The sequence below is a fragment of the Lactuca saligna genome, chromosome 1 (genome assembly GCF_052625555.1).
Source record: "Lactuca saligna cultivar CGN05327 chromosome 1, ASM5262555v1, whole genome shotgun sequence".
NCBI lineage: Eukaryota > Viridiplantae > Streptophyta > Magnoliopsida > Asterales > Asteraceae > Lactuca > Lactuca saligna.
The window spans coordinates 91421921-91433985 of NC_136417.1; the positions used below are offsets into that span (position 1 = coordinate 91421921).

The 12065-nt window shown below is 28.4% G+C and overlaps 1 protein-coding gene across 1 annotated transcript; it reads right to left on the reverse strand.

The window, feature by feature from the left end:
* Positions 1–2453: 2453 nt before the first annotated feature.
* On the reverse strand, positions 2454–11773 carry LOC145000156 (heat shock cognate 70 kDa protein 2-like). Its single transcript, XM_078959336.1, has 4 exons — positions 11666–11773; positions 11426–11480; positions 4355–4583; positions 2454–4255 (listed from the first exon to the last, which is right to left on the reverse strand). Exons 3-4 carry the CDS (start codon positions 4563–4565, stop codon positions 2577–2579), a joined length of 1890 nt encoding a protein of 629 aa, XP_078815462.1. The 5' UTR covers positions 4566–4583; positions 11426–11480; positions 11666–11773; the 3' UTR covers positions 2454–2576.
* Positions 11774–12065: the final 292 nt, after the last annotated feature.

Genomic DNA, 12065 nt, shown 5'->3' on the forward strand with positions numbered 1-12065 from the left:
TTACATTTTAGAGGAAGCTAATTTTGGGTTACGAAGCCAATCATTCCAATGTAATTTTACTCTACTACATCTATTAGAAATCCAAAAGAAAGACTTCTCAACGACCTCATCAAAAAGAACCGATTTCTTTGGTATAACCGTCCCAAAAATAGAAGTATTACGAAAGTTCCATAAGCACCAGAAAGAAGTGATAATTACCGCATCAAAAATCTTCCTTTGCCCTCTACGTAGATTGACATTTTATGACCAGTTGATTAACGAATGCACCGAAAGATGAACCAGGATAGATACTCCCCACCAAATAGCTACCCTTACCCATATGTTAATCAAGTCAGGACAGGCTATAAAAATATGCTCAATGGTCTCTACTTCATCCAAACAAATATGGCACATAATAGAAGGAACCATAATACCTCTCCTAGATAATATGTACATGTTAGCCACACATATTTTCATATCATAACTATATGTAAGTTTTCAGTTTTCCACGTCACTAAAAAAATAGTAGTATATTAACTTTATTTTAACATATAAATATTATGTGTACATTGTATCTAAATTTTAAAAAATTAGCTACACATATATTAAGTTTCTACATATGTGTAGATAGTTTACCCACATATAAATAAAATTCAACACATGTGTTGGTAATTTAACATGTAATCTATCACTAAATTTTGAGGGGAATTTTTCAACCAAAAAAAAGTGTGGCTAAAAGATATTACCAACAACATATATTAAGTGTTCATGTTTATGAAATAAAATTATTGGCATTTATCCACACATATACAAACATGTGTGGGTAGTTATCCACACATTAACATATGTAGCTAAATTATGTGTGGGTAAACACCTCAATTTCTTGTATAACATGGCTTGAAAAATGGTCAAAAGCCCTCAAACCAACACAAAAACCTTTAGATTTGTTTTCTTTGTGAATTTTGTATGTGATTTGTATTTGTGTGTCTATTCAAAGAGATTGACCTTTTATAGTAGACTATCCATTAATTTCTTGTTAAATATTTTATATAAGTTATAAAACCTTTGAATGGTTAACCATTATTAAGAGACTTTTCAATGGTATTCAATAAAATAAAAGGTTTCAAATGCATATGGTTTGAGTAAAATACATTATGGGAGTTTCAAATGAACGTGGTGAAAAGAAAAATATTTTCTTTATAAGTATGCTATACGAATTATCGTTATTTGCGCAACGAAGATTAAAAATATATTGTTAACATATTGAAAAATATATGTTTAAAATGGTTATGTTATTGACATTAACTTTTATATAATATTTTTTACAATAATATATATATATATATATATATATATATATATATATATATATATAGGGTTAGGTTATTTTGTTTTCACTATCTATTGTGTATGTATGACTGATTCTGGACCAATCATTTTAGTTATTTTAAGAAAGTAATTAATGCATATTACATGTTGAAGATATAATGAATATTAATTACATCTTCAGCATTTAATATGCATGAATTACTTTCTTAAAATAACTAAAATGATTGGTTCAGAATCAGTCATACATGCACACAATAGATAGTGAAAACATTTGAACCTAACTCTCTCTCTCTCTCTCTGTCTCTCTCTCTCTATATATATATATATATATATATATATATATATATATATATATTAGTTATTAATAGAATTAAATATAATTATCTATTTACTATTATTTTTAACAATTATTATTATTGATTAATTATATTTTTACTTATGCGATAATTTTCTAATTTCAATAATGATGTTCATTTAGAATACAATTTATTTATAGCTAAATGTAATTTATAATTTGATGTTATTATCATTTAAAATTGTTATTCATTAATTTTAAACCACTTATTATTATTAATAAGTTAAAGAAGACTTTTAAGAAACAATTAAAATTATTATCAAAATGTGAAACATACACTAAATAATAAAGTGATAAGATAAACAATTTGCATTTCAAAAGACACTTGCATGGATAATATGACATATCCATGTAATTTGATTTTATTATTTATAATTATTGCTTATTAATTTTAAAACCACTTGTTATTTTTAATAAGTGAAAGAAACTTTTAAAAAGCACTTATTATTATAATTAAAATGTTAAACATATACTAAAATATAAAGTGATAAGATAGACAATTTGCATTTAAAAAAACGCTTAGATTGATAATATGGATAATATGACATATCCATGATTTTTAATTAATTATTGTTTTGAAGCAACATGAACATACAAACATATATACAATAGTATTCTTATGACTGCTTTATGTATGGGATACACATGAATGATAGTATGAAGTTGGATAATTTTTTTTTTTGGCATAATTCATATGACACAAAAATGAAAAATAAGAAATAAATATATTGATTCGACATAAGAAACTTTACAAAAAGAAATTGAAATTTCACAAATATATCATCGAATGTTTCACACATACACATAAATATTGAAAATACAATGTCCAAATGTTATTAAAAATAGAAAAAATAGTCCATAATAATATTATGTATGGTAAAATAATGTGTTTATTTTTTAGGATCTTAGTTGTTTAGAAAAAATCCATACCGTATTGAATAAAAGCTGATGCAAGTTGGCCGATGACGGGAACAACCACATTTTTCAGTACAGCTAGTGTCTTCTCATACTTACCACAATCTGCAACCTTGTTTCTATCAAGAATTTTTCTTGAATCCATTATCCCATTTACTATTTTTTCTATTTCTTCTTTATGGATCATATCCTTATCTCTACTTCTCATGATCTCTATTTTTCTATTCAAATTGTCAATGTATTCCTCCAAAGCATTATATGCAAAAATCTTCTTTGTATACTCCTCGTCTTCACGTCTATACTTTTCAGCATCTTCTAGCATTTTTTTGATTTCTTCCTTTGAAAGCCTCTTCTTCTCGTTGCTAATTATAATCTTCCTTTTTAGTCCAGTCGTTGTTTCTTCGCCTGAGCACTTTAGAATGCCATCATCATCAATTTCAAAGACCACTTCCACCTTTGACATACCCTTCGGGGCTAGTGGGACTAAAACTTCGAAACTTCCTAACCAGTTATTATAAATAGCCCTAGTTCTTTCACCTTGATATACATCGAAAGATATAGCACTTTGGTTATTTTGGGATGTAACATAATCTCTTTTCATGTTGGTTGGTATTGAGGTATTTCTTTTAATAATGACCGATAAAGAACCATCAACCACAGCTACACCAAGTGATAGAGGGACAACATCATCCAACTCTAAGTTGTTCACTTTTTGACTTCTTTCACCACTTAACTTTGCAGAAAGAATAGTTGCACCATATGCAACTGCCTCATCAGGATGGATCCTTTTACAAAGCTCTTTTCCATTGAAGAAGTCTTTCAACAATTCTTGAACCTTAGGTATCCTTGTTGACCCACCAACAAGGACTACCTCATCGATATCATTTACATTCATTCTTGCATCACCCAAACAATTCTCCACCATCTCTATACACTTACTAAAGAAGTCTTCATTCAAATTTTCAAACTTTGCACGAGTAATTCTCATAAAAAAATCAATACCCTCATGCAAAGTATCCAGTTCAACAATAGTTTCAGTAGTTGAAGAGAGAAGTCGTTTTGCTTTTTCACAAGCTACCCTTAATCGCCCTAGTGCCTTTATATTCCCGCTCATGTTTGTCCTATGCTTTCTGTTGAATTGCTCCACGAAATACTCCACCATCATGTTATCAAAATCCTGACCACCTAAGTGAGTGTCACCTGAAACAGCCTTCACTTTTATCTTACCTCTGACATCAATGGTGACAAGAGATACATCAAAAGTACCACCGCCCAAATCAAAGATAAGCACATTTGTATCACAAGTTATATCACTTCTCGTATCTAATCCATAAGCAATTGCAGCTGAGGTAGGTTCATTGATTAATCGTAGAACATTAAGTCCAGCAACATAACCAGCATCCTTTGTTGCTTGGCGTTGGGAATCATCAAAATAAGCTGGAACAGTGATGACTGCATCATGTACAGTTTTACCAAGAAACGCCTCTGCAATACTTTTCAGTTTCATAAGAACCATGGATGAAATTTCCTCAGCAGAAAACTCCTTTTTTTCACCATTGTATGAAACTACAATCTTTGGAATGTCGTTACTTCCTTTTATGACTTTGAAAGGCCAAAATTGCATGTCCTCTTGAAGCTTGGCATCATTGAATCTCCTCCCGATCAATCTTTTTGCATCTGGAAATTCACCACATTTGTTTTAATCAAAGATGGTACAACTCATTATTTTATAAATTCAAGCAGCTAAACAATGGAATAAAGGAATAAAATACGAACCATAAATGGTGTTGGTGGAGTTCATAGCAATTTGGTTCTTAGCACCTTCACCAATCAGACGCCCATCAGTAGTGAATGCAACACAAGATGGCATAGTCCTATTTCCTTGATCATTGGCTATGATCTCAACTTGGTCATTTTGCCAAACACCCACACAAGAGTAGGTTGTTCCAAGGTCAATTCCAATAGCTGCAATAGCTTTACTTTCCATGATGCACTCAAGTCAAAGCTGTATTAATTATAAGAAACAAAATGACTATTCATTTACACAATTATTTTAATGTACTGTTTATATAATTTGCATCTCAGCAAAATAAGTACCTCTCAAAAAGAATACTAAACCATTGCACAAGTTATATAGATGGTTTTGTTACAAATTTCATACATTGTTTAATTTCCCAAAGTTATTTAAGTTGCTAGCTCTCCTCAATAGTTGTAATTCACTTGTATTAATACATTTTTAAATTAAACAAAGGTTTTTAAATATGAGAAATAATATGACATTTTCTAATTGAAATCAAAACAAATATGCTAAATAAAGTACCTTTCAACAAGATTGCTAAACAATAAATTTCGAAGATAATATGGATGGTTCTCTTACAAATTTAATAATCTGGTTAATTTCCCGAAGTTACCTCTCCTCAGTAGTGATAATTTACTTCTCTTATTAATAAGTTCTTAAATAAAAAAAGGTTTAGTATAAAAACTAAAGTGTCTTTCTCAAATTGCAATCAACACTGGTTTGTTAAAATAAGTACCACTCAACAAGAATTAAAAACCAGAAATTATGAGGAATTTATTTAAGTTGCTGCCTATCTTCAATAGTAGTAATTTTGTTGCCGTATTAACACGTTTGTAAGTTACACAAATGTTTTTGAGAATGAGAACAAATGTGCCATTTTATGATTGCAATCACAGCAGATGTGTCAGAATAAGTACCTCTATACATCACTACAAAAGCACAAATTGATCAGATTGTATGGATTTCTTCTTATAAATAGTTTACCTTGTTTAATTTTCCAAAGTTATTGAAGTTACTAACTCTCCTTGACAACGGCAGTTTACTTTTCGTATTAATACATTTTAAAATTAAACCAAATTTATTCAGTAAGAGAGGTAACGTGACCTTTTGTAATTGTAATCACAACAGATGTTAAAATAAGTATCACTCAATAAGAACTCTAATCCGTAAATTGGGACGATTATATGCATGGTTCTCTTACAAATTTCAAAAATGTTTTTAATTTCCCAAATTTGCTCTATTTATACATTTTTAATATTATACAAAAGTTTTTGAGTGTGAGAACCAATGTGACATTTTCTAATTGCAATAAAAAAATATATATGTTAGCACTCAACAAGGACAATTGACATAATTGAAACTATACTTAATTTACATAATGGAAACTATCCTTATGGTCTCTTACAAATTTCATGTTCTTGTGTATTTTTCTAAATATACCTATTCTACTAAGTTTTTCCATATCCGTTCATATTGATAAACAAAAATGAACTTTTTGTTTTCAAAAAATCTCACTTTGTATTGTCAGTTTTTTTTTTTTTTTTTTTTTTTTTTTTTTTTTTTTATTTATGCTTATTTTTAAATGAAAATTTGAAATAAGTATATCAAAATTCATAAATTTAGATACTTGTTAAATAAACATTCATATATAAAAAATAAAAAAAAAAGTTACTTTTTTTACTTTGCTAGTCAAATTCAAACTGTGAATCAGATTCATATTGTGAATAGATTTACTTTGTTTTTAGCATTCATAATTTAAATCTGACATACTATTTCAACACTTTGATCATTCACACATTAATTTAGTGAAATTCACATTTGAATCGAACTATATATATTTGTAATTTTATAATATTTTAAAGGTTTTAATTAATCATAAATTATTTTTGTAAAATTCACAACTGAAAATATTCACAGTATGAATCTAAACTGCACATATTTATGTTATTTTTTCCGATAAAAAAATAAACCTAAATATTTAAAAAAACTAACGAAAAAGGAGTGAGTTATTTTGAAAAAGTTAATATTTTACATATTAATATAGATATCTACAAAAAAAAATGGATATTAAGTTTTTTTTCGATAAAAGATTAGTAATAAAAATAAGAGTTTATGTCATTTTTGGTCACTTAACTTTCGGTTTTGTGCTCATTTGGTTACTTAACTATTTTTAAGTTTTAAAAGGTCATCAAACTTTTGATTTTGTACTTATTTAGTCACTTAACTTTTGGTTTACTCACTTAACTTTTAGATTTGTGCTCATTTAGTCACTAAACTTTTAAAAAATATTAGAAGTTTAGTGACTAAATGAGAACAATTTTAAAAGTTAGGTGACTAAATGTGACCAAACCAAAAGTTAAGTGACTAAATGAGAACAAAGTTAAAAGTTTGATGACCTTTTAAAACTTACAAAGAGTTAAGTGGCCAATTGAGCACAAAACCAAAAGTTAAGTGACCAAAAATGACCTAAACCCTAAAAATAAAAATAAAATAGGTTTTTTATTTATATTACGTTCATGTATATATATAAATCTTATAAAATAGTTCATCCAAATAAATATAGCTCAAAATATATTATATATTTACGTCGTATTCATTTAAAACCACCATAAACATTAAATTTTCAACCAATTAATAACAACTACTCTAAGTGTTTTTCATTATATCTTATGATCACTTCACTAGATAGATTTTCATGTTTCTAAAGTTGATGTAATTTAGTAAATACTTTTTACTTTCCCATACATTTATAAATATATTTGTAGTATATATGTTTTTTCAACATAAAACATTCATATATTTGATGTGGATTGTGGTTCAAATATGAAAAGTTGAAGATATGTTTTTATGTTTTTATGTTAGTAAAATTAAAGTACATTCAAGATAATATATCCATTTTGTTAATTTATTTAAAAAATAATTAAAGTTTTTTAAATAGTTAAAATTGTTTAAACTTGTTAAATCAAAACTTCAATTGTATTGTAAAATTAACTAAAATAATATCCAAAATCTATATTTATAATAATAGAGAATCTTTCGATATGATTTGATAAATTAATTAACAATAATAATAGATAAAAAGTATTATCAAATTATATATATATATATATATATATATATATATATATATATATATATATATATATATATATATATATATATATCATCGAAATTAAAAGTTGGTCACATAAGTATACTCTTAAATAAATCAATCCTAAAAGTTATTTAAAAGAACACTAATGTAAAAAGTATTATGTAAATGTTAATGTTAAAAGCATAACTATTTTAAATGGCATATATACTTTTCAATATGTCAACATTATTTTTTAATCTACGCGGGCATTCTCCTAGTGTTTATTTGTCTATGTGTTTGTGTGTGTGTATATGTGTGTATATATATATACATACATACATATATACATACATATACACACACACGCATATATATATACATATGTGTGTGTGTATATATATATATATATATATATGTGTGTGTGTGTGTGTGTGTATTGTGACATCCTGTTTCCTTCCATTTCTGAGTCTTGGGCCGTAATTCGATTGTGTAAGGCTTTTAGACTTGGGGATGCAAAGTTTAGTTATTGTGGAAGGACGTAATGATAGTTTAGAGATTTTACCCTTGAATTGTGTTTTGGCCGAAGGGTAGAAAGGGAAAAATCATAGGTTGGGTTTTTGCATTAAATATGGAGTTTTGTTCGAGAAGTTTTTAGTACAAGATATTTAGATAACACTAAAGGGCTCTTCAAAACCTTTATATGGATACAAAGATCATTGAAATTGGACTTAGAACAAAGAAGTTATGAATATTTGAATATAGGGAGATTTAGGTTTACTCTAGTATGTTGGGCATACGGGGTGTACGTTGGGCGTACTAGACATGGTCAATCGCCGAGGCCCAACCTAGTACGTTGGGTGTACTAGGCATGTGTTGGGTGTACACGATCAGATGTCAATCCCTAATTTGAGGGTTTTGAGCCTTGTATAAGCTCATTAACTCCCCCAAACCCTTTCCATTCTCAGCCTCCACATTTTTAATGTCCTCCCTTGAAACCCTAACACTAATTTGAGCCTTGTGATCAAAAGAAGGTGTTTTTAAGTGTTTTAGAGTGTTCTTGGTGCATTTTCGAGAAAAAAGAGTTCATTGGGGAAGTGTTGGTTGCATTGGAGCATATAGATCTAAACCTTGTTCATTTTGGTCTTTCTTCTTGAGGTACAAAGTTTGAATCTTGTTAATGTATTTGTTAGATCTAGATAGTTTTGGGTGTTATGAGCTTTTGGTCTCATTATGTGCATAAATTTTAGATCTTGAAAGTTTGTGACCTTGATATGGATAAATTTGGAAACTTTATCCATCTAAATAACGTATTGATTCAGATCTAAAGGTTAAAGACTTGGATTTAATGGATTAAGTTGAATAAGATATACTTTTGGTCCCTTTTGAGACTTAAAGACTAGATCTTGTTTGTTGGGACCATTCAAAAGGATAAATTTGGAAACTTTATCCATTATGAAACTATTAGGAACCATTAAAATGTGATATTGGTCCTTCTATCCCTTCCATGCAAGAGTTATGATGTCTTTATTTATTAATAAGTTAAGGTTTTGGCTTTTGGACCGTTTCTAGGCATGGAAAGTCATAAAGGTGGAAACTTTGTGACTTAAGTCGATGTCTTGAGTCTAGATCTGAGCTCTAGAGAAAATTTCTTAGGTGATAAGGTAATTAATGGAGAAATAAGATCAGGTCGCATACGTTAGGTCTATGAGAAGTAAGTTGGGCGTACACAACTACCATAAACGTTGACTTTGTTGACTTTCATTGATTGTTGACTTTTGACCAAGTTTGACTTTAGGTAAAACTTTAGGGTTTTGGACTATTAATTAAGGTTTTACTTGGTTTTTGTGATTAGCGAATTCGCGGGAGCACATAGTGTAGAAAGGTAAACGCGTCTAATTTTTTTATGTTTCTTCATTTCAAGTGAGTTTTGCCTCATTGTACTCGTGGATCGAAGGTACCAATGCCGACCCACTAGTTTTGGTTATCTTTTAGTGTAGGGATGCCAAAGGGACTATATGTAGTCATGTAGGATAGACTAAGGACTCTTGATCTAGGCTTTCTTGCATGTTCCTTGTTTGGTTGTGGCTCTAGAGTAGGATCACCTGTCCAGGTGTCTATCTCATATTTGGGTATATACGGTTATGTATTCCTTGGATTGTTGGTATTTAGTATGCTACCATATTGTAGTGATCTGTTAGATCTGTATCCTGGTATATAGAATGTTCTTGTACTGTAGTGATCAATTAGATTTATATCTCGGTATATAGGATGTTGTTATGCTGTAGTAATCTGTTAGATCTATATCCTGGTATATAGGATGTTGTTGTGCTGTAGTGATCTGTTAGATCTATATCCTGGTATATTTAATGTTGCTATGATATGGTGATCTGTTAGACCTGTATCGTGATATATATGATGTTACTATCCAGTAGAGATCTATAGATCTGTATGTCTACCTGTACTTGCTTGTCATCATCTAGTGGAGTGCACTAGAGGTTGTATGTAGTCATGTAGGATGACTTGAGAACTCTTGATCTAGCCTTTCTTGCTTGTTCCTTGTTTAGTTGTAACTCTAGAGTCGGATCATCTGTTTCGGTCGTAATCTTACCTCTGGTTACTTATAGTTACGCATTTCATGGAGGCCATCTGGTAGCGAGACATTGTACTGATAGAGGACTAGTAGGCGGTAGTGATTTGTATGGTTGTTGTTTGCCTGTATTTTGTGCCTACTTGATCCTTGATTGTTTATAGGTTGACATATCATGGTAGTGGGTTCAGGCGATCCTGTTTTGTGTTGATGGTCAAGATACTTGGTGTGGGTCGCCAATATGTCCTAGGAATGGAGGCTCGGGAAGAGCAGTTGGGTTGAGGCGGTAGGCCAACAAACCATGGGTATTACAACCTGATGGCTGATTAGACCCGTTGCATGATGGTATTCAAGTCTGTGGATAGATTAGGCATGTACATTCCAATCCGATGATTGTGGGTCGTTATTCATGCTTGTATGTTTATCGTAAGAGGTATTTTGGGGGAAACTCACTAAGTTTTGTGCATACCTAGTTTTTTATTATTTCATGTATCATCGGTTGTCAGGGAATGCGAAGACGTGACACATTCATCAGCAGCAATGAAGATTCTACGCTTTAATATTACTCAGATTTCCAATAAATGTAATTTGGATAAACGGTTTTCTTCATAATGGATTTATAATTGCGAACCTTTGCTTTAATAAAATTAAATTTTTTTGTTGTGAAAATGGAACATTACATGTGTGTCTATATATATATATATATATATATATATATATATATATATATATATATATATATATATATATATATATATATATATATATATATATATATATATATATATATATATATATATATATATATATGATGGGTTAAATAGAAAATCTATGAACCCTAAAATCCTAAAAAATCAAAAGAAATACGTAAAATGAAATACTTTGAGATATCAATTTTATTTATTTATCTATTTATTTATTTTATATTTTTTTACGATAGAATCAGTAAAATTACATATAGATGTATACATTCGTCGGAAAAAAACAAAAAAAAACAAAAAAAAACAATATATATATATATATATATATATATATATATATATATATATATATATATATATATATATATATATATATATATATATATTTCACGTTTGTTTTGATCGGATTTATGTAAATATATGTGATTTTGATGTTTATAATATAAAAAAAGACATTAAAGTGTTTTTTTTTCTATATATTTTCATTGAATATTTAGGATTTCTATGATTCAAACGTTTTCCAATGTACCTCCCATATATATATATATATATATATATATATATATATATATATATATATATATATATATATATATATATATATATATATATATATATATATATATATATATATATATATATATATATATATATATTGTTACAACAACATATTGAATTGAAGACTAACCGTTTATTTTGTGGTTGATCTCTTGTTTATGTGTATCTCTTATTTTCCTATTTTCCTGCATACACATTAATCAGAAAAACGCACAAGCGCCAGGTTCATGTCACATAATATTAAGATTTTAAACGTTAAATGAAATTAAAATCACATCATTTTGGATTGGAATTTTGACCCAACTCCTTTTGGAAATTCTTTCCTAATACTATAAGTAAAACGTTTATGAGGAAATATGTTAATCTTTACCTTTTCCGAATGAATGTATGAATCCACTTCTTCCCATCCCTTCATCTATATATATACAGCAATTTCAAAATTATGTCTTCTCCTTCTCTATTATTTTAAGTTTTTAAAGACTTAGAAGTCGTCGAGAATATTAAAAGGCTTGCTGGGAAATACCCACTTGGTGTATTATGCCCATTTGATATATATATATATATATATATATATATATATATATATATATATATATATATATATATATATATATATATATATATATATATATATATATATATATATATATATATATATATATATATAGATTATTCTATTCACATTAATTATTGTACATATATCGTATGCTATGATAATTATTAAGAGAATAAGTTGTTTAGCAATTCGAATACGTTCATCCTTACAAAAT

Coding starts and splice junctions, on each gene's coding strand:
- LOC145000156 (XM_078959336.1), bottom strand. CDS start 4,565: ATGGAAAGTAAAGCTATTGCAGCTATTGGAATTGACCTTGGAACAACC. Junction 4,256..4,354: donor CTCCACCAACACCATTTATG/GTTCGTATTTTA, acceptor GTGAATTTCCAG/ATGCAAAAAGATTGATCGGG.